General features: G+C 44.4%; 1 protein-coding gene across 1 annotated transcript in view; it reads right to left on the bottom strand.

Annotated features, from left to right (window-relative positions):
- The window catches only part of tmx3b (thioredoxin related transmembrane protein 3b), a 30967-nt gene extending 7815 nt beyond the window's left edge, over nucleotides 1-23152 (bottom strand). The window contains exons 1-14 of the mRNA XM_076080474.1: nucleotides 23077-23152; nucleotides 22767-22824; nucleotides 22381-22420; nucleotides 20336-20459; nucleotides 19610-19655; nucleotides 17260-17340; nucleotides 16713-16812; nucleotides 16387-16464; nucleotides 15956-16022; nucleotides 10810-10908; nucleotides 7354-7411; nucleotides 7071-7124; nucleotides 3820-3876; nucleotides 519-648 (exon numbers count right to left, since the gene is read on the bottom strand). Of these exons, the coding sequence (XP_075936589.1) occupies nucleotides 519-648; nucleotides 3820-3876; nucleotides 7071-7124; nucleotides 7354-7411; nucleotides 10810-10908; nucleotides 15956-16022; nucleotides 16387-16464; nucleotides 16713-16812; nucleotides 17260-17340; nucleotides 19610-19655; nucleotides 20336-20459; nucleotides 22381-22420; nucleotides 22767-22824; nucleotides 23077-23110 (1026 nt within the window). The 5' untranslated portion in view covers nucleotides 23111-23152. The remainder of the gene's footprint in view (nucleotides 1-518; nucleotides 649-3819; nucleotides 3877-7070; nucleotides 7125-7353; nucleotides 7412-10809; nucleotides 10909-15955; nucleotides 16023-16386; nucleotides 16465-16712; nucleotides 16813-17259; nucleotides 17341-19609; nucleotides 19656-20335; nucleotides 20460-22380; nucleotides 22421-22766; nucleotides 22825-23076) is intronic.

Consider the following 23152-nt stretch of genomic DNA (forward strand, 5'->3'; position numbering starts at 1 on the left):
GAAGATGTTGAATCTGTCCAAGCTTTGGCTGCAACCGGGTGTTTTTTTTGGTTGTTTGTTCTGCCATGAAAAAAATAAATAAATAGCTCAGACCTTCCTCGGAAAATAAAGGACAGGACCTCTGGCTGTTTGGCTTATGGTTTCATACATCTGGTGACTTACAGTGCAGCACAGAGGAAAGCGATGACATTTCTTTTCCAGATTAGTGTGTACACCACAATACAGAATCCTGTAGTAATCTCCGTGTTTGACTGAGGAAATAATTATTGTAGATAATCCATCCAGGGAGGAGAGCAATATGAAATCTAAACATGCAAAAGGGGATTGCAAAAATACCTCATCTGCTGAAACTATTTTCCTGGGAGGACTTAAAATGCGAGGCAACGTGGTTGATTAATGAGGACTACTGGTGTGATTACAACGGTACAACACCAGGGGAAGGGACACACCGAGCTGAATGCATGGAAAGAAAAGAAGAGCGAGAGGGAGGGAGGGAGAGAGGAGGAGAAGGGTTGGACCTGTGCAGAACCGTTCAAAACACCGTCGATGAACTGGACCAGCTGCTCCATGGTCTCAGTCGGCTCACTGGGCAGGAAGTACTGCTCGTTGGATGTGTTGAGGATGATAACGGAGGGCACCGTCACCTCGCTGAGAGAAACAGGAAAACACAGCTTTTAATCTCCTTAACCTCGGCACCTTGGACTGCCATTACCAGAGTGCATCATTAGACGGGAACACGTTGTGCTTTCTTTAAGAACAAACTAACACGGAGAACACAACAACAGTGAGATAAACAAACCCTTGCTTGGAGCAACAGAACTTTCCCCATGGCATCATTTATTAAGTATTTCCTTCTCTTTTTTTTTTTTTACTCTGACGAAAAACGCAGCTGCAGCCTGGCTCATTTCAGAGTGCCACTTCTTCTATCGTTTATGCATACAGTGTGCAACTCTGGGGCTTTATGGGTCTGTGCCGGTCACAGTTAAAGAGACCGTCACAAATTACAGCTGACAAGTGAATCGCAGGGAGGCCAGAGGAGAGCAACTCTGCATCCACTGCTGAGAGACACACACAAAACGTATACAAAGAAGCCTCATTTCACAGAGACAGAAACGCAGCACGCTCTCCGACCCGCGTGCTTCGACAAATCAGCGGAGGAATTACAAAACTGCGTGAGGCAACGAACAAGGTCATACAAACAGGCAATCCCTCTTTCACATGTCTCGCACCACGCCGAGCGCTGGCTTAGACACACACAAGCACACGAACAGTCCATCACAGCTCTGCCGCCTCACATCCTGCAGTGTTTCTCAACCCGGCAACAAATTGCACACACACACATATCTATCACTGTCCCAATCCACCACCCAGCTGAGATCAGGAGGGCAGACACACACACACGGCCGTGCACTCGAGTCATCAACGCCTCACTACTCTGTCCAGCTGAGATCGGCAATCACATGACTGCACACACACACGCACACACACACACACACACGCACACACACACACACACACACACACACACACACACACACACACACTAGTCCATCTGACAACCAGCCTACTCCAACAGATGGCACCCATTTAAAATAAATATGGATTAGCCTATTCACCTCTGTGAGTGGAGACTACTGGGGGTTTGCCGCCCATAATGAAGGGTCACACTGTACTCTATAGAATTAGAGCTGGCACAAAACACACATTTAAGACGTTTCCCCTTCCGCTGCCAAAAGCGGCTGCCATACTGTATAATTAGGGCTAATTATTCATGATCACAGAGGAAGTTCACCCAGCATCCGTCTGGATTATTAAAAAGGGACAATCTGACTTTTTATGAAATACAATTACTTCTTGAATACTGTTAGATGAGAAAGATCGACACCACCACAGTCATACATGAACTATTCTTTAAACCAAAGAAGAAGAAAAAAGCACAGATACACTTTAAGCACAACATTTGGGGAAATACGCTTATTATTAATACCACTGTCATGTCTGTGCGTTCACCATGGAGCTGAGCGTTAGCCTGTGTTATAAGGTCTGGAAGTTTTCTGCTGAGTGCAATGACGACTCCCAAGGTGTCTTACGACAACAGTTCATTGGTTATGAAAGGGGCGGGGCTAACATGTAGGGGCGGGGCTATGAGTATATATTAGCATGTAAATGTCCTCAGGCCTGGAGCCCAGATTTGACAAAGTACACTGAAGTTACAACTACTTCATGTTTTCACCTCCACACTAATGCATGAAACGCACACGTTTGATAGCAACGCTCTTTAGATTGGATTTGTGGTTTCGGGGGAAGTTAAATTGGGGAGCAATGTTCTGGAGAACACACCGTGTTACACTGCTGTAAGCCAACTGTGTGGCTTGAGCTCCATTTGTGTGGTACCGATCTTCTTATTCAACTATGCAAAAAACTAATTGTTGGAACTAGTCTATAAAAGGAATAAATAGATAAGTAAAAGGTGAAAACTGGATTTTAAAAACACCATTTGCATGAGGTTTTTATTTACTCACTAAGTGAGACTCCGGCTCATTATCAGCAGTTCATTAATTCCTCTTCTGCGAGTTCTCTTTTCACTTTCTGTTACCAAATGCATTTCTTGGGTTATAATTATAGCAAGAGGACGGTGATAATGATTAACAGAGTGTCCAGGAAACATAAAAACTAGATGACAAACAATCTGCCCCTTAAAAAGAAAAAGTAGCATTTCCACACAAGCGATCTTTAGCATACAAATCTAACGGCTGGTTTGTGAGGTAACAATCTTCCGAATCATTCACCTTCTATGATTACAAATCTTCCCTTCACACACACACGTTCCTGTTGCCTCACAACTCTTACGTTTTTCACAGCCCACCATGCATTCCATATAAGGGGTTAGCGATAATCCCACGTTTAAACAGAAGAGACATCCTCGGGTTTAGAGTGGTGCTCATGTGTGTGTGTGTGTGTTTGGTGGATGCAGACAGACAGACCGCTGCCAGAACACAGTAATCGCTGTGATGACAGAAAGAGGGATAAAAAGCCATCAGATTTATTTCCACGGGTTTCCTAGGGGAGAGAATTAGTGGACAGTGACAGGCCAGGATTTCATTCCTCAAAGGAGGGCAATTAATCCCGCGCTGCGGCAGCCAAATTCAGTCCGGCAAATACATATTGTATCTACTCATATAAAATTAGGAGAGCTAATCACCTCTTTCATCCTTAAATATAAACACTGCCCGTCTAATTTTAGCCTGCTGTTTGAACGCCGTCACATGTTCCAATACGACTTCTACTGTACTCAAATAACATCCCGCAGCGGTCTCGTACACTCAGAGATTCTCACACAAACACGCACAACATTACACAAAGAGAGACATAATTAGACACTGTACGTTGTTAAGATATAAAAACAGACGCGCCAACTGCTACAGCCCTGCTGGCCTGTAACACTATAGCGCAGCTCTTTCTAATTAAAAGTGTGTGGGTTGTCAAGTTGCGGGGCCTCTCCGAGCCCTACGCACCAACAGTCGGCCTCGGCGCGGAGCTCCTGCAGCAGGGCTGGCTGTATCATTAGCGCTGCTCTTTGACACGCTATTATAAAACACATGACCATTACAGACCTAATCCAGGCAGAGCCTTATCCGTACATTCCCATACGATCCCGCCCCATGTGTAATTGAATTCTCCACAAGAGCATCTTTAATAGCAGAGGCCGACAATTACATGTCAGTCCAGACCTGGATAAGTAGCTGACAGAAGGTAATTATGATGGGGGAGAAGAGAGAAGGACATGACGAGAGAAGAGAGAGGATTCCAGGCACTCACCCCATAATGAGGCTGTTAATGTAGTCGTTCCCATCCATGTGTCCAAACTGGAAGTCTCTGGAGAGGCAAGACAAATCAGTGTCATGATAACGTGCATCAAGAAGAACATACAGTAGAGCAAAACAAGCACTTTCTCTCCTGTCTCGGTGGACTGCACGAAACTGGGACGCCGACTTTCCTGCACAGTTATGAGAACACATTGAATGGAATTGTACGTTCTGTTATGGAAAAGTGGTATTTTTGTCACTGCAGAAGAAAAAATAAAATAAAATTCCCCCGAAGCTCCGTCCTGCGTGTCTCCCGTTTCCCCACCACAGAAAAGACTCAGGTGATTTATCTAAACGATAAGGCAGGAGAAGGAATTCAATTTGTATCTCATTGTGCCGCACTATGTCTGAGCAGAGTGTATTGTGGGTAGAATTGGGGGGGGGGTACGTGGGGCGAGAGAGCCAGTGACTTCCACTGAATGACGGATTATGGGGGCCTCAACATATATATTATATTCATTCCGAGTCACAGCTACATATTGCGCGGTTGTCCCCTGGGTGCCACACAATACTGCTCCTGCTTATATCGATGACACGATTATAAAGAGACTGAACTACATGATAAATCCTGCGGATGCAATATAAAAATCTGTCTGCGTTAGTGACAATAATGCTGACAATACTGGGACAAACTGGGAATGAAGCTCATCAAAAAGTCAGTTTGTAGCTTCTGCTCTGAAGGAGTTTTGGATCCGACTTCACTGGAAAAAAGGATCTACAAGTGCAAGACTTTTTGTCATTAATTCTATAATTTAAACATTTACAAATCCGTTTCCCCATGTATGTCTATCTTCCCACTGACAATGACACATCTTGGCCAGACTGCTGAGCAGACGGGCCCAGAGGGGTGAGCAAACTAACTGAGAAACTTGCATGCGTTGGAGGCGGCGCGGAGAAAGAATGCACAACAGCTACTTTTTCGTAAACACTTTCAGATTTGTCCATAAGAGTGAGACTTTGTCTGTTTACTTTAAATGTTCCCTCTGGAATCGTTCAAGTGTCGAAATTGTAACAACTGAAGCCGATACTTACTGGCGTTATCTGCCACATCATGTGCTTCTCATGGGTGGGGGGGGGGGGGGGGGGGGGGGGAGTGTTTTCTGAAGCCAGATTCCCACTGAATTAACACACCAGGGAAAGTGTGTGTGTGGGGGTGAACGCCGTTAAAGCCATTGCCAAATTATAGAAGGTGGTTCATAACACACAAGCATGTTCTACAGGAAAACCGTGTCACCCGTATCACCAGGAGGCTTTGGGCTCCCGCAGATAGATTTCTGATGTCTTTGTGGAAAGGAATTAGTTACAGAACAACCGATGATCATAAAAAGGAGCATGTTGTTGGAAATATATTAAATACTATGGTGGATACGCAAAGAAAAGAAATCCACCACATATGCATTCTAGACACTGGGGACATTTAGATCATCCGTAAGCTTTATTTCTTGTTAAACGAGCTTGTGTTAACTGTGCGTCTCTTGTAAAAGATGTTCTTATATTCGTCTTAATTTATTTATTTTGGCCAGTTGGTGCAGCACAGCAAGCTGTGAATGCAATATCAACCTTGTGTAGTTTGGCTCGGTTCTTGGCCCTCAAATCTGTGGCTCTTTAGCTGCTCTAGAGGATGTTCAGCTAGTTCACCAGCTAACGAGCGTACAGTGGCTTTATGGGAGCTGTTCTGCTGCTTGCTGCGTCTGGAAGCAGCGGGCGGTGGGAGTGTGCACAAAACATTAAAGTTGCAGACCACAAAACAACAATTGCAATATTGCATATTGTCTGTTGGTGGAGAGAGAGAGGGATCCTTCCTCAACCCTTCTTCCATTTATTCCCCTTAAAAGGTGTTTCTTGAGGGGGGAGTTTACTTTATTTATGATATTGGGATATAAATACATTGGTTAATGCATCTTTAAGATGTCCTGAAAAGTTAAGTATGTTGCTCAACATCCAATTGCCTGTAAGCAGGGCAAAGCCTGTGAAACCTAAAGAGTCCAGGTCCATTTAAGTCAAAGGTTTCAGTTTGTGAACAGGGCTTCTTGTCTGGTCTTGTTGCACCAACCGTCTGTGCAGCAACCGGCACATAGAAGCCAAGATAATAATGACGGGTGCTCCTCCATCAGTCACCTCTGATCTGCTGACTCTATGCGCTGCCGCCGCCCACCACCGGGAGCGTCACTCGAGCTCCTGACTTGTAACTACAAGTACCGTTTAGGTATGTCAGAACACTGCAGGCAGCTCTGATCTCAGCAGGGTTTCTCAAACGCAAGTCTTCAAAAAAAAAAAGCCAGCACAGAGGAGCGTGGCGGATAGCAGTCCACTTGATGATAGGGATCTGTGTAATTCAAATCAGTCCTAATGGGAACGCCTGGAGAGGGAGACCACTTTGATCACGGCGGTTTGAGATGCACCTCTTCAATCAAAAGCAGAGATCTGTCGGCTGAAGCAACGTGGTCAATGATGGGGTGCGATGAGGAACTTAAGCACAACATAATGATGAAAATGTGATTTTTTTATTTATTTCTTTAATCCTTTTGAGGAAATCCTGTCGCCTGGCGCTCTGCTGGGAGTGATCAGAGATAAGGATCAGCTACAGAACAGCAACATTAGAGGCGATCTGAATTGGAGTCACTTCAGTTGAGCGCATGTGCTTTAACCTGGGTCCTTCAGCTGAAGGGTGACCTACCTACTGCACTCACTGAAGCATGCACACATGCAGCTGCTGTGTCAGGAGCCCTATGGTAAACCTCCGAGTGTCCGTGTTCTTGCACCGTCTTTCTTTCAGACCCTTACAGTCCGCCAACAGCGAAAATAACTTCAACGCGGTTGTGAAACTATACATTTGAGGTGGATTTCCTCTTTGTATTGGATGCCTTGTTTAATTAGTTCCCCTCCAGGAGGAGAACGGGTCGAACAAGGCGCCACGCAACACAAAGATCCCATCTCCGGTTGTTATTGCACAAGAGAAAACAGAAGAATTATGCATTCATACCAACCGAGCTGAGTTTCTGACTGACAGCTGAGTAGAACGCCTATATTTGGAAGCTGACATTTTGCATAATTACCTTTCTACTGAACCTCAATGAGAACATGCGTGCCCCGACAAAGGCATGCACTAGCTTGTGAATAGACAGGCGGCGCTCCCCAGCGAGAGCGCCATCCTCGAATAAATGTATAAATTGGATATTCATCTTTGACCTCATCGTGTCTTACCTGTTAAAATGTTCTCTGTATTCCTTCGCCACCCTCTGAATCAAGGTCTTTAATCTAAAAGCAAATGAGAAGAGAGCGAAACACCACATGAGTCGAAGTCTAACCCTTTTTTTCTTCTTTTTCAGACCGATGCCTTTAATTTGTGGAGCGATCCAAACAACAACAGCGAGTCTTATCTTTATTTGAAAGCCGTGCACTTGAACACAACCACGGTGGAAACCGTGGGCCTGTGTGGGAGTCATTTATACAGAGCCATGCTTTTTAATTTCAGAGTTCTTTGTACCTGCCACTCTCCTCTGTGGGGTCCTTCTCATCGATGACCGCAATCGCTACCAATTTGCCTGAGGTGGCAGACAGGGATTACAAATCACACAAAAAAAAGAAAAGAGAGGGTGAGAAGACAATGGCAAGCAGATAAGAGGCTGTGGAGGAGACGAATCACCTCTCAGCCGCGGAGAAGAAAGAGGCACCGAGAGCGCTTTATTCATTCATCACTCAAACATTAAGCCAGCTTAGGCTTCCTACTTGGTTGAGCAGGAAACAAGTGGTCACTTTTCTGGTAAAAGAGATATTTTCGGTGCCATTCAGAACTCAAACCCACAACACGACAAATAGGTCTACTTGGAAAAATAATTTTTTGTTACACAACTCAAAAGGTCTGTCATTCAGAGGCGTATTAGTTTGAGGCCTTGTTGCTTGGATGAGAGTACCAGCCTGCCCCCTGGTGGTCACCGGCGGTGCTTTTCGTGTCAAGGTTTCGTGTGAAGGCAGTGGACAGTCATGAAAATGAATATTTCACATGCAGAGAGTGTGGAAATGGAAGTTGAGCTGCAGAAACTATTTTTGTGTTAAAGGGCCAGTCCTACTGTATATGAGAATATTTGCACTCCATCCACGTGCACTATTAATCTCCAACATTCCAAAAATGACTGATATAGTTCTGTGGCTGTCGGAGGGAAACAGGAATGCAGTGAACAATAGTTTATGAACGGTTTACTTCTACAATGCTTCTTCATGTCAATAAAACCTGTAAAAAAGTGCATGATTACCTATTTGAAGCGCCTAACGAGGTGCACAGGGTGTATTGTTGAAGTAGCTGAATCATACATTTGCATATTGATGAAAGAAATAGATTTAGTGCAATGTTGTGAAACTACGGGACCTCTACGCCAAATGTTAACAAAAAGCACTATTTTCAGGTGAAGAAGTTTTATTCTGATGCAAAGATCTGTTCATTAACCAGTGTGAAGCACAACATGGAGGTTAGAGTGCAATAAAATATTCTGTCTCTAAAATCAATGAATAATAATGATCTATATAATCCTTTTAAACCTCTCTTTGTGGTAATAATGTAGTTAAAATGCTGATAAACATGAATAAATACTCATAGGTTGTCACATGAGACATGACGTCGATGAGGAAACCGTTTCATTAAGTTAATAATAAAAGGGCCACAGGCTTAAGTTTCTAATTGTTCTGGTAAACGCTTAAAGAAAGAGCTATCAGCACTCACAAACTTCACTGTGGAGCGATGTAATCAAATTTCAAAGATTTCCCATCCATCAACTTGCGCGCATCATATTTCTTCAAATCTGCTGAAGCATATTTATAGACTGGACTACATCCTTTATCCAGCCGCGTTGACCATTTGTGAGTCTAAACATGCAGAAAGCTTCATGTTCATGTGCAAAATCTTGAGAAAATTCACACCAAAAGCTGCAGTTTTCATTAGTTGTTGGTGTGATTGTGACATTATTTCACGGTGCAATAGTCAGCAGTGAAAGTTTGCCGTGTGGTCTCTTTTTTTAAAGGGGTTGTTTGCATTGACGATCCTCTCTGCCTCTGAGCACCAGTCCCTGTGAACCCGTCAAATAGATTTTCTTTTCAATACGTCATTTATCCTCGCCTCTGCCTGTCCCTTAAGTTTCGCCCCGTAAATAGAACTAAATTACAGCTCCAGACTATTCATTGATTTTGGTCACACTGGTATTTAAACAGACACACAGACGTGCGTGGGATGAGGCTTTTAGAGCGTTGAAATGTCACCCCACTGCCACACGATGAGCCCGAGGGCATGAAACTCGACACTTGATTGAAAAGCCTTTAGAGACGAGGCTGGAAAATTCTATACTGTTTTCACAAATATAACTTCGATCTAAACTCTATTTATGTTTGTTGTTGTAGCGGACTGAAGCTGCAGACTGTGCCGTCTTAAATCAGTCACATCGGGTTCATCCAGTTACGGTGCTTTAGAGACTTTTGTTTTGTGTTCAGAACTAAAAACTACAAATTTGGTATAAATGGGTTAAGAAGGTGCAATGTGGAAGATCTGGCCACATGCTCCTAACAAATAAGGGGCATCATTTCACCTCTATTACTGGGTCCAGCCGCTCAAAATAACACCGCTATCTAGTCTTATAGTTCACGTTGCTGTGCAGTCGGTTTATTGGATTAAATCTCGAGGGGCAGAAACAGGGAAATAAGCCACACCTTCTTCGCCGGGGGGAGAGCGTGCGGTGGCTCGGGCAGACGGACAGCCAGTCAGCAGCAACTCAAATTCAGTCAGCACAAACCCCCAGAGCCGGGAGTCACAGCGGGCTGGTGGAGGGCAGAGAGTTAGCCGGTCTGGCCCCGGTGTTGGAATTTGCACTAGCTGAATTCGAGCTAACTGCTAACTGAAGGTCCGTCTCCTGGATCATGCGTCCATCTCCTCCCGGCAAAGAATCCTACCGGCGGCGGGGAAGACGAAAACAAACAAACCTACACAGACCCGGTACCTTCAACGTGATTGACAAGCCCTTAGGGTTGCCCTGTTTCTTTGAGCAAAATATGTCAGAATGGACGCTACAGTTACTCACTATCGCCTTCTGAGGTACAAGTTGTAAAACAAGACAGGACGGGCCGGGGCTAGCTGGTACCTCAATACAGAGACGTCTTTCAAATTCTGTTGATAAACTAAAATTCACGCCAAATCTCACACATTGCACCTTTAAAAACTGACCACAAAAAACAGTCCAACTGCACATAAAGAGGTAAAATACTGTATCTAGATGAGAAGCACAGCTTTCTCTGCACAGAGCATCAATTTACTGCCGTTTAACAGAGAGTTTGACTTCCACTCTGGAGCTTAAATGTCCTCTGAGAGAGAGAAAGTGGGTGGAGTAGAGCAACATGGGCTAAATCTAGATGGAAGTGTCAGACTCTCTCATCACAGCCCCCCCACACACACACAATTAACACTAATATTTATACAAGGAACTTTTGACAAGAGCAACTCTAACATGTTTGCTTTTTAATTATAAAGTCCTCATGTGGTTGATTGGATATTTGGGCGGTGGGAAGCTCAATATTAGGGGATTTAGTGTGAAACAGCATTAAAGAGGCAGGCCGAGCAAAGCCGAGTGCTGATGCACTTCAAATTATATATGATGCTAATCATTCTGTAATTTAAAAATGTTAACTATAGACTGCGACTCCGTAATCATCAAGAGCATAAAATGGCACAAAAATTAAAAATATACACTTAAAAAAGTAATTATTAATAAATCACCATTTATAGGGTTTCAAAATAAAATAGCTCAAACTATAAGTAGAAAATGAATCGGAAACGATGTTATATGTGATAATTAAGACATTTGAGGACCCTAAATTAAGCTAGACCTGCATAATATGAGATATATATATATATATACACATATGTATGCTGATGGGAGTACAAATAATGTTATGCATACGCCACCTGTTTCTCCGAGCTCATAGAGTGTAAAGCCATCAATCTGGAGGTATCCTTGGAAGCGCTCCTTGTTCACCCATGATGACAAACTAGCATCTGCGTACTCTGCAACACAAAGACAGAATCTCCTTTCAGAGGCAGAGGGACAAAAATCGACATTCAGCACACAACCAGTCTATATTAAAAGCAAAGCACAACAGCGTATTGATGCCTGGATTGTAAGAAGATCACAGTGTTTACCACTCGTGTGCTCTCGAGGGAATAGAGAGCGGGACACGAGCTGAGCTTTCAAAGACAGAGGTTAGCTAGACTCTGGGTTAAGTAGTCAGGGAGGCTATTGTGGGTCTGACAGCCGATGGACTGCGAGTCAGAGCTAGTGGATCAATCAACCTGAGAATCAATCCAGTAGTCAATCAAATGCATCAGTTTGGTTGTTAAGACACGAATGAAAGAACATTACGTTCAGCCTGATAAGCATTCATTTCGTACTTGTCAGTTGTAAAGATATTCAAAAAAAACTGCAATATTCATTCAAAATAGATGCTGTTTTTTTTCTGGGACGCTGGCTCAACTAACCTCATTTTCTTCACAGCTATTTTGCTTTTCTGTCTTTAAAAACAAAACAAAAGGTTTGTAAATGAATCGCCGCGCGTACAGACATTTATTTTCAGGGCAGATTTTTACACATTTGGAGCAAATGAATAATTCAACAGATGCATTAGGGGGGAGAAAAAAGAAAGAAAGAAATGAAGTGCAACAAATGGAAAATAAATAAATAAAGTGAAGTAAAATAAAGGATTGCTTGCTGAATGTGAACCACATGTTTCTACCCTAACATCTGGAAGGCAACATGCAAACGGGAATCGGAGTCTGTCCCCCGAGGGTTTCAATAGGGTGTAGCGAGGCTGCTTCCACAGCACCGCTTTCTCCGGCTGGGAGAGGCTACAGGATGCTCATAATTGATGTCAAATGTAGCCGGGACCTCATTACGACATGTTCATAAGTTATCACGACCCCTCTGCTACCGGTACAGTAATTACAGCAACGCTGATGACTTTTACGTGGTTCTTAAGCTGCTCCCCAAACGAGCACAGTACCGAACATGACAAACTAAAACCTGAACACCCGAGGTCGTAGCATGTACTAGATTCAAAATGACCTTATTGCAATGCAATCCAGTCCTTACTGCTGCTGTGCAAAGGCAGAGTTGTTGTTAAAGGCTGCTGAGTCAGTCAATCTGGTAGACATTCCAGAGAGTTTTTTCCACAGATGTTCTGGCTTTATAGACAGCATGCAGCTGCCCGACTCTCTTCTCCCAGATGCAAGAAAGAGAGAGAGCGAGCGAGCGAGCGAGCTAGCTGAAGGCCCCATGCTGGGACCGTACAGCGCGACGAACCTCCGCGCCGACTGAACCTGCTTCACCTTGAAACAAATTAGAGCTGCTCTCTTCGCGGGCGCCCACCTCGCAATCGCCATACAGGAGCCTGTCAGCCCAGAGTTCACACAGCTGGAGACGAGAGAGAGAAAGATGAGGGGAGGGGGAACAACAGACAAGAGGGTGGAGTGAGGATGATCCAGTGTCAGAGCTTCGAGCGCGGGGAGGAGGCAGCTCTGACACGTTTCAAAGATGGAGGTTAATGGTACGGAGGACCTCCAAGACAATGCAAATAGTGCAGAAACTGAGCCAGTGGGAGAAACGTGGGGGGGGGGGGGGGGGGGGGAGCTGAGGGGATGGGAAGCATGTGTGGAAGAACTGTGTCGCTTAGCTATGGAATCAGCTACCTGATGTGTAAGAAAGCAGGCCGGTTGTTTTTTAACACGTTCTCCAGCTCATTTTAGCACGTTAGCATGCTAACATTCACGTATTAACACAGAGTACAGATGAGGCTGATGGAAATGTCAAAGAAACCAAAGTTTTGGACCAATTGACTCATAACTGGATGACGGCACAAAAGGTAAATTCAGCATTTCTGCACCAGCCACCTAAAGTATACCCTGCTAGATCGTCCATTTTACTCTAAATGGGACCATATTTAACTAAATGAACATCATGCTGTATTGAAGAAGACTTAAAACTAGCGACTGAGATCATAAAGGCCATTAGAAAGAATGCCAGTTTAAGACACTTCAGCGTTGGTCGCCTGGTACCAACCAAAATTAGACCCAACAAAGGACACACCTGGTTTGTGATGCAGTGAAGATGTTACGTGTGGAAAATATGGCTAACGCTTCCTCCACACCGACCTTGCCGTCTTTGCCAACTCAAATAACCAATGAAGTCAATTCTCTCCATGTGTGCCGTGACCAAACGTCACATAACATCAGTGTGTTATTACCTTTTTAGGTAATCACAGTCATGGACTGTTAAGCCGCCTGTCAGTTAAGTGCTGCCGATAAACAGATGCAAAATAGTGCCACCTCACAGCTGGCTGTGTCATGTACATGTCCATACAAGGAGAGGCCAAAGCACTGACACAGATTAACAGAGAGCCTGATGCTGAGCCTTACATAATGTGTATTAAAGGGGAAATTCACCACATTTTATGTGGGAGTCCACTGTCCAGTCAGTGCTGCTGGAAATAGTGTGGCTTTATTGACCAAGAAAGCTGATTTTACCCGTCGTGGACCAAGATGCATTGCATGAGAGCGTCAACTTCACTACGTCTGATGAACAAACTCACAGAAATGTCAATGAAGAAAATACTCTTTAACCTAAACAGAAAAATACAACCTTCTGAATTCAAGTGTCTTAACAAGCACGTCTTGTTTAGTCTTTCCACAGTTCCAGCAAATCGGTCGACATTGGTCAAATAAGTCCTTAATTCACAAACGATACATTCAATCCAGCAGAAGGATTTTGTTTGTCGGCTCCACCAGGTTCTGGAGGGTCCCCGTCGGCCATATTCTCCCAGCAGCAGCATCCTCGAGTGGCCTCTCCTCGGTTGAATATCCGAGTCAGCCAAAATACTGTAAAATCGACTCCGTAGGAATCCTCGCCCACAACATCCTCTGCACTCATATGTTGCGATGCCATTTTCGCTTTTGAAAAACACAACACAAGTGAAGAGAACGAGGATGTGTTTGAGCGGCTTTGCGGCCCACAGCTACCAAAGCTGAAGTAGCACTCTGTAGTTCTTCCTTTCCTCCAACGACAACAAATTACATCACTGGAAGGAGGAAGAACTACAGATGTTGCAGCTGCTCCCCAAAGACAACGGGAACATGGGCAACACCCGCAGGCGTTTTTCTACATCCCTAACTCAGACAGATAGAGATACGGTGGAAAATCTGCACGTTTTCTCTTTAACACTCAAAAACATCTTTGAAAAAAACATCTCTGGCGAGTGCAAACAGCATGCTGTGCAGACTAATATACATCCTAATTATATGTTTCTGTTGTCTTCTTACAGCGCCAGCATGTAGCCCAGTAGATTTCCCTGCACACACACACACACAATGATCAAAACCATATGTCCCTTGAAGCAAAACAACAGCGCAGACCTGTACAGCAGCATGAAACTAAGGGTTTGAGTTATTAAATATGTATGAGCTGGAGCCTGCTGTACTATATTCTAGCAACGCTCTTCAAAAAAGGATGCTGCCGCTTGTGATGCGCACTAAACCAATCAAAGCTCAACTAAATGTCAAATATCATCTCGCACAAAGCGAGAGGCCGCGTTTGGACAGCGTGACGCCGCTTCTATGACATCTATTGTTTAGAAACACAACGAGTCAGACCTGCACAATAAGAACAGCAAACGTGCTCCGAATGTCTCATAAGCAGATTGAATCTGAATCACGAAACAAATACAAAAACAAGGGGGAGATGATGAAAGTTGCTTTTAAGGCTCCGTAGCTGGTGGATTTACAACACAGCTAATAAATAATGTGCGTTATTCATCCAAACACTTTCATTGATATCATAGTCTGCCATAAAACACTGTCACTGGGTGGCTATGCAAAAGTTTAGCCAAATACCATTCGATTTAAAAAAAACTTCCTGCATAAGGTGCCTCATCCAACATCGGACCGGTCCTCTGAGAAACACAGCACAGCTGGAAAGAAAAGCAGATGCTGAGGACTACAGATGGTTAAAATGGGATCAGGAAAACTATTTCTGTAATGCAGAGCGAGGCCATCATCGTAGGTAAGTGCTTAATGAGCTGTACTCTCATTACCTTTCATCCATTTTCACCTACAATAACCAGCGTCTTTCTTTAACAATTCCTAGACCCTTAAAAAGGAGGAATCCGCCATGTGAGGAAGGACACGCGACGCTCCCCTTCTCAGTCCTCGACAAGCTATAATGTGCCGTCGCCATGGCAATGCCAGACATCGGCCACATCCTCCGTATCAAGGTCCTGGGGGACTCTGCTGAGTGTGGAGTTTTCGTTATCAACGTCTGCTGCGGCGAGCCTCTCCTGCTGCAGTTCTGGCTCGGGAAGCCCCCGTTCCGTAACGGCCAGGTGGAGCAGACGGACGTGAGCTGGCGGGCGGCGGCGGAGGTGGATTTCGTCCTCCGGGCGCTGCACCGCGCACCCGGTCTGCCCAACGGCCACTACTGGGGCCCGTTTGTGTTGACGCTGTGCCTCGACGCCCTTCCCTTCCGGTTCCGCCTGCCGGCTCGGGCCCACAGCGGCAGCAGATTACAAGACATCATGGGGGACCGTGGTGAACTCAGGTTGTTGCGGTGAGAAGCTTCGAATTAGGCAACAGAACAATAGAGCAGCTCCTCTAAACCTCTTATGTCAGAGAGACTTGACGGCTGCTCCAGTGAGTCAACTCTTGGCTTTAAATGACTGTATACACTGTGCCAGCTCTGCACTCATTTCGTCGGCCTTAACTGTGGTCTCTCACGCCCATCCACCCCGACCCGCTATGTACGTCCGCCCAAAAGACAAACCACCACAACATCGCTGGCCTCACCGCGCACACAATAGTGGGCAGAGCCCCGGGTGCTTTATGATGGGCCAGGCACACCATAACTCAATGTGGTGAGGAAGATGAAAGGACAGCAGCAGAGACCGGAAAACTAAAGGAACACAGCGAGAGCAAACAAGGATGGCAGGGAAGGAAAGAGGAGACGGGGAGCAGTGCACAGAGAGCGCCCTACTGGCCCTTTAAACGGCAACGTAGATAACACAATACTCACCATCATAGGTAAAGTAGGCCCCGTCCTTAAAGACTACAACCGCAGGAAGCTCTGGCAAAGTTACCGACTGTTGAGAACACAAAAACATATTTAAGTCAAAACCAAGTTCCATAAATCATTCTTACTCGATGGTTGTTGGTGCACCTGCAAAATGTGGGACAAGACTGTTGGCAGCAGAGCTTTGCGGCAAACTGTGAAACGTGTAATGTTTTGCATAATGCAAACACAGCATGCAGGCCCGGTATCTGTATATGCAGTTGAGGCTACGCTAAAAGAATTAATTATTTACAATTTAGAGAAATAGCACAGATGGATATTTACTGGTTGCACAATACTCAAGAGTTTCAATAACATATGACAAAAATATGGGACTCTCCACAAATGATAAGTGTTATTCTGAAATTCAAAGGGAGGCAAATTCAAAGCGTTACCTCTGGAAAGACTTCCTCTGAAGCCGAGAAGAAATAAGTGTAGACGATGAGCTCAGAGGCGACGTCGTTGTACTTCTCCTGCAACGGCAAACAAGTCTTTCAGCGCGCACACAATAGCCTTCAATAAATCGGTGTTCAAACAGTTGTAATTCAGGTCACTACAAAGTACTAAACAGAACATCTTCTTTGTTCAAATGTGTTACAACAGTAGCAGCGTGTCTATCCTGCAGTCAATACGCAGTTTTAGCATCGCGGCTCTGAAGAAGCTTGAATAAAAAATAAAAAATAAAATGGATTCATGTCTTTGTGTCACAAATGGTGCTTACTTTGAGGGGGGACTCCCCGCCGACGTACACAAAAAGCACATTGTGTCGTTTCATCATGTGCTCGAACATCTGCTTGCTGGGAAGTGCCCTGACGGCCGGTCTGGAGGGGGAAATAAAACCCGCGCAGATTAGCTCATGTTAATGAGTGAAATCCATTCAGCACAAAGATGGCACACTAATGCAATAACTGATGTAGAGTAGCCAACAGTTCTGGTCTTGATTCGCGTGCTGGTGGCTCCACCCAGTGGAGACTCGGAGACTCAGCAACTTGCAGCCCTGAAGTGAGAGCCAAGCTTTTGATCTACCCCCTCTGTCACGGATCAAGCTTGATTTCCCTCAAGGAGGAGGAAATCTGTCAGGCACAGTTGATACAGTGGCTTAAACTGGAGCATCGGAGGGGCAAACCCATTGAGCTATGAAACAAATGCGGGCTGCATTGATGAGCTTGCTCGGATGGTTCTTATTAGCGCAGCTGTGAAATGAAGAGAGTTCTACTTCATTATCAGTTTGGTGTCTTTTGTTTTAGAAGCGGTGGTCGGAGGCTTACCCTGCCACCCTGTTGGCAAACTCTACGATGTCATCTTTTGTCCTCGGTCCTTTGTAGTTATAGGCAAGATCCCCCTTTAACCTGAGGAGGCGGGACAGACACCAAACAGAGCGTGAGAGGCTGATAATTCAGACGTACCATTCCTTATCTCTGTGTCATTCATCCGCTGCCGGGTGAAGACATTCATGTGAAAATAAAATGAAAAAACAGTTACGTGACATTGAACTTCGCATTCAGGATATCGAGTTTGTCTGACAAAACCTCATTCGATGAGAAAAAGAGAATATGAAATAATATAAAAAGAGATATTACAGTCGAGGCAAAGCTCGGTCAGCGGACAGAAAATCAATCAGCAACTACTTTAATGTTCAATGAATCGCTTTTGCTGTCTGATAAAGCAAAGATGGGAAGTATTAGCTGGTTCAAGCTTCTCGAATGTCAACATTTGCTGCTTTTCTATATTCTAGTGGTCGCTTTCTTCGGTACACCTTTTTTATACTGGGTAGGCATTACATGGCGCCCAGGTATTAGACTGCGCCCAGGTATTAGACGGCACCCAGAACAGGCTGAATTCTTTGTGGCATTGATTGAACAGGAAGCTGGAATCCATGGATTTGTGGGATGCACAGAATCTCTCTTCCCACCACATCCCAACAGATGCTCTTGAGTTAAATGCTCACAATAGAGAAACTGATTAACTTCGTTGTAAACAGAATATCTTTGGGAATTAGAGACCTGGGCCTCTCAAAACCTGTCAGAAGCATTGTCAACATTCTTCTGTGCCGCCCCCCCCACCATCACCATCATCATCATTTCTCTCGCTTTCTGTGTGTTTTAGGTTTGTCATCTGTGTTTTGTCGTATCATTAGTCAATTTCTGCACTTTTTTACTGTGTAAAGCACTTTGGTCAACTGCAGGGTTGTTTTTTTAACTGCGCTAAATAAATAAACTGATTACTCAGCAGTTATATTAATTAATAAAGAGTAAAAGAAATCGGTAATGAAAAGAGTCCATTAGTAGCGGCCCTACTTGATTCCATTAAAGACAGCAGCTGTCTTTGGAAGTATCTGAGCGCGGCAACAACAAGCTGTCTATTTCAAGGTGAGCTGATGAAACAAATCCATCAGGAAACGCTTATTCATCACAAAAAGGTCAACTTCATCTAAATCCTCTCGCCTCCAATGAAAAACAAAAACAAACGACTGGCCCTCATTGAGTTCCAGCCAAAGAAAGCTGCTGGAGCTCCTCCAACCAGCAGAATGCATTAAGGATTGCTACGGTTGCATCAGCCCACAGGGCTTAATGAACTCAGGGGGGAGCTGAACTCTAAATCTAGTCTCCTCTGCACCGAGGGAGACTTCTCGTGTTCTTCGACGGAGGTTTCATCACTCGCCTGGTTTGATGTTATGAACCCTGCCGTGTTGTCCTGTGGCGGTTCTTCCCAAATGAGCACGATGAAACTAAATGGGGAGCCCATTACGGCAGCGAGCAGTTAAATGAGTCCGTATCGAATGCACGGAGGATCGCTTGTCTCAAGTCAACACGAGTTGTGCCGTTGAGCAGCTGCCGTCGACCCAAATTCATCTATTTTATATAAAAGATAAAAATAACAATGTCACTTGCACTTCACGAGAAATGAAAATGAGGAATCAGTTGATGTGGTTCACAAGTGGCTGTAGCACCAAACATTGATTTATCAATCAATGAATCAAAAGATAAACTGGGATATGCCTGAGAAAAGTAAAATATAAGAGTCAAATTGAAATGGCTGGAGATGATTTTAAACGGTTTATTGCCCATTAAATGTATAATTAACTTAAGTGCCGAAGCTAATATAATTTTAGCTCAAGAAGGTGTGAAGGTGTGTGTGTCACTTAGTTGTGCTTTAAGGAAGCAGCAACAACACCTTGTTCCCTCGTGAATAAGTCGTCTAACGGCATCTCAACAGACCAAACCTCAGGGGAAAGACGACAACATAGTATTATTATTATTATTATCAGACTAACTAAAGTAAAGACGCTTCACACAATAAAGTAGAACACCAAATTAAAGCCTCAAAACTGACGGTAAAGTTGAATCAATGCCTCTCTGACTCAAGCTTAATAAATACTTAAGACTAGTGTTATCTGCAGATATATTCTATTGAGCTTATTATCAGTCTGTCAGGACCCCGTAGATCCGTACAAAATTCAATAAGCCTTTTAATCTCGTGGATTTCTTTAGGCCTTTTCAAAGCTGCACTGAGTGGCTAAGAAAATTACAGCAACTTGCAAAAAAGAAAGTGTGCACAGTGTTTCATTCATGATCACAAAGTTTTGTGGTGCATAAAGCTTGTTTTTCTGTCACTTACAGTTTTATTGTGGGGTAACCACGAACACCGAACTCTGACGACATTCCTGCAACATACAAAACAAACATAGCATCTCAGACGAAAGAAAGACATTAGAGAACCATCATTGTCTTCAGAGGTTTGAAGTATCCTGGGATTCAAATACTGAGGATTAAAGGAGTAGTTTGACATTTTGGGATATTTCCTTCTTGCCGATAACTAGATGAGAAAATAGACGGCACTCTCACGTGGCTACAGAAAACATGAAGCCAGGCTAAGCGAACCTGTTATCTGTAGCATTATATTTAACAGACCTAAAGCTCATCCAACGCTCCACTACAATCTAATAAACATGTTTCCCTAAACTGTTGGAACTATTCCTTTAAAAGCACCGTGGATTAAAACAACAAGGTACCAGTCTGTCAATCAATAAATGAAATGTGTCCGTGGATTACGCCTAAAACTAATTTAATGGAGGATTACTGTAATTTTACTCACAATATTAATCTTTCACTGTATGATTATTGTGGCATAACAATGTCACAATAATAAAACAAAAGCCATCTTTAATATCGTCTATGGTGCTTTTAATGAGACCTGAAAGCCTTTCACATACAGGGCTTCTCACCGTGTTGTTGAACAACAGTCAATTAGTTTGATCCATCTCTGTCTCCAGCACATGAAGTAACCACCTGGGGACGAACGGGCAGCAAGGGAAGCCCCTGAAGCGCTCCGTCGTTTACTCACCAGAGTACGCGGTGGCATCCATCTTTCCCACGCGGACCGGCGACCCGGAGCTCTTCAGCTCCACTCCCACGTCGTGCCATACTGGCTCCAGTTTCTTACAGTAGCCGCACCACGGCGCATAGAACTGAAGAAGAAGAAAAACAGGAGAAGGAAGCTTTAGGTCACGTGCAACATATTGTAAAAACATTATGTTTATTCAAAATATAACAGCATCTGTAAAGTTAATAACCAAATCTCTATTCTACATTATTTTAGAATCACACACAGTTTTTTAGATTACTGTCCTGAATTTTGAGTGCGTTTGCACTATTGTACTTTGGAGGACTTTGTGATATTGTGTTTGACCTCCGGAATAGATTCTTTACGTACAAAAGGACAACACTGGATCCTTAAAGAATGGGAGCAGCAGTCGGGATGATTTGAATGCACGGCTGCCAATTAGGACCCAGATAAAGGGCTATTGTTTGGCCACTTGAAGGCAGCGGATGTGAGCGAAGGTTGATCCATCCAGCCGGGAGCCATTCTTCACTGATGTTTTTCGCCCCTTTAATACCGGAACATATTCTGGTGGTGTCCTTTCTTGGGAGCCAGAGCTCCCTCGTTCTGCCTCCCCCCCCCCAGGTCTTTGGGAGCCTTCCTCTGCTTAGAGCCCAAGTGCTTAGGAACGTCTGAGTGGATGTTCCAGTGTAGCCCTCTGCCACCACCTTCCACTGGACAGGTGATCGCCCTCCACTCCCTCTCATCTCCCTCTCATCTCCCTCTCCCTGACTTCAGCTGGAGATCGAGGTCAGCTCTTGTGTTCCAGTGGCCTCTGGGTGACAGAACCACACCCTCATGCTGCTGCTCTGAGCCTCACCCCCCTTTTGCCTGACAAACTCGGATCGGCCGCTGTGCCGTTTCCAGCCTGCATGCCTCCAGGATTTTGGCTAGCTTACGCAGGGCCTCGACGTGACGCCATCCGTACTGGCCCTTCCTAAATGCCCTTCCAGACAGAGAGGCTATGCTGCAAGCTCGGGTTCTGGGAGTTGCAGAGTTGGCAGGTCTCCTCTGAACCGTACCAGAGGTGCAGGTTAGGGGGGACCTGGAAGTTAATCGCTCCCAAACAGCGCCATGTTGGAAAGACATCGAAGAAGGCCCAGCTATTTACAGTTAGTTGTAACACTGACATACCCCCTTTTAAGTTGATACGATGAACTTGTTATGAAACAGTTAGTTTTTTGCAGTGGCGTTTCTGGTAACCTGACAAATGTAAGTCCATTATTAATTCCAATTTGAGCTCCGTTTTTGGTCTCTACCAACTGCTGAGGGAAGTATCCGACTCTTTAAGAGCTAAACGCTCCACTAAATTCACCCGCTAGTCGCTAACTGTGTCTGTCTGCTGTTTGGTGCTGCGCATGTACTGTAAAGTGGGTTTATTGTTTAGCATTTTTTTTGCTGCCAACAGCCGGACGACTTCTGCTGGTAACAAGACTGACAACAGCTGTGAGACTAAACCATATCGTTAATGTGCCATAAAGCCAAAAGAAAAACAAAAGAGCTGCACAGTTGGCAAATAATTCTCCGTGAGTTGATCACTGGAAATGAGACTGTGTACATTTGATTCTTTGCTATTATAAAAACACTGATTAGTGGAGCTTACAGTATGTAACTGGCAGTAATTCAGGTCAAATACTCCCTCAAACAAACCCTTTTCTAGTGGATTTGGACAATTTAGTATTTTAGACAAGGACTCACTGCTGCAGCCCGGACGTGAAGTGAAAGCAGCTTTGGGCGCTCAAGCTTGGTTTGCTGGTATGGACTCAGACACAAACTGATATAAACCCATCCGAGCCCCCTGGCTTTGCCCCGCATGCATGACTTGTCATTCTCTAATCACAAACACAGAGGACAGTCTGCACACCCCCTCCGAACAGCCCATCCCGGCCACTGCCACTTCCGCAAGGGATGATCCGGACAGTGGCGTGCTGGATGTGAATTAAAGCATAGCTGAATGGACCCAGACTGTTGTTTGTGTGTGTGTGTGTGTGTGTGTGTGTCAGACTCACATCAACCAGCCAGACATCGTTCACTCTGGTGTCTTTAAATCTGTCACAAAAGAAGAATGAATGACAGTTAGATAAAGTTATTCATATTCAAAATACTGAGGAACTGCCACCACACGATGCGTGTTATATGTTAAGACATTAAAATAGTTACTATTCAAGTTATGTCGATAGGAGTTATTATTTGTAAAACAAAGCTGCACAAAAAGAGACAAATAAGAGGATCTCACAAACAAAGGAAAACGCACAAGCCAAACTTGAGAGAGAGGAAGTAAGCACTGAACTAAACTCAGATTTTTTGGTATACTCGGAAGTTGCATTAACACGAGCACGTTATAATGCCACAGCAGCAGGAAGGTGACATATTGAAGCAGGGGTGCATCACTTACGTGTCATCTAAATCTTCAACAAATGCAAGCACGGCCGACGCCAGGAAAGCCGCTACAACTGTAACATTGAAAACAGAAGAGCACAGGTTAGCTTAACGCGAACAAGAGCTTTCTACAGTCTGTATATTTTCCCTGAAACCTCATGACTGGAGAGCATCACCAGCTAATGCTCGTCCCAGAGCTAACTGAGCATCAATATTTCCCTTCACAGTTTCGACAACAAGGAGCTCTACGGGTCGTTTTAACAGCTGCTGTGATGACGTGTTTAGTGTAGCTCTAAACGTATTAATTAAAAATAGAGGGAACGTACCGCCACAAATCAGGGAGGCTTTCACTTCTGCCATCGCTTCGAGTGGAAACAGCAATCAGGAAATACAGCTGCTAAA

Source organism: Anarhichas minor, unplaced genomic scaffold (genome assembly GCF_050575085.1).
Source record: "Anarhichas minor isolate MPS153535 unplaced genomic scaffold, ASM5057508v1 ptg000074l, whole genome shotgun sequence".
Classification (NCBI taxonomy): domain Eukaryota; kingdom Metazoa; phylum Chordata; class Actinopteri; order Perciformes; family Anarhichadidae; genus Anarhichas; species Anarhichas minor.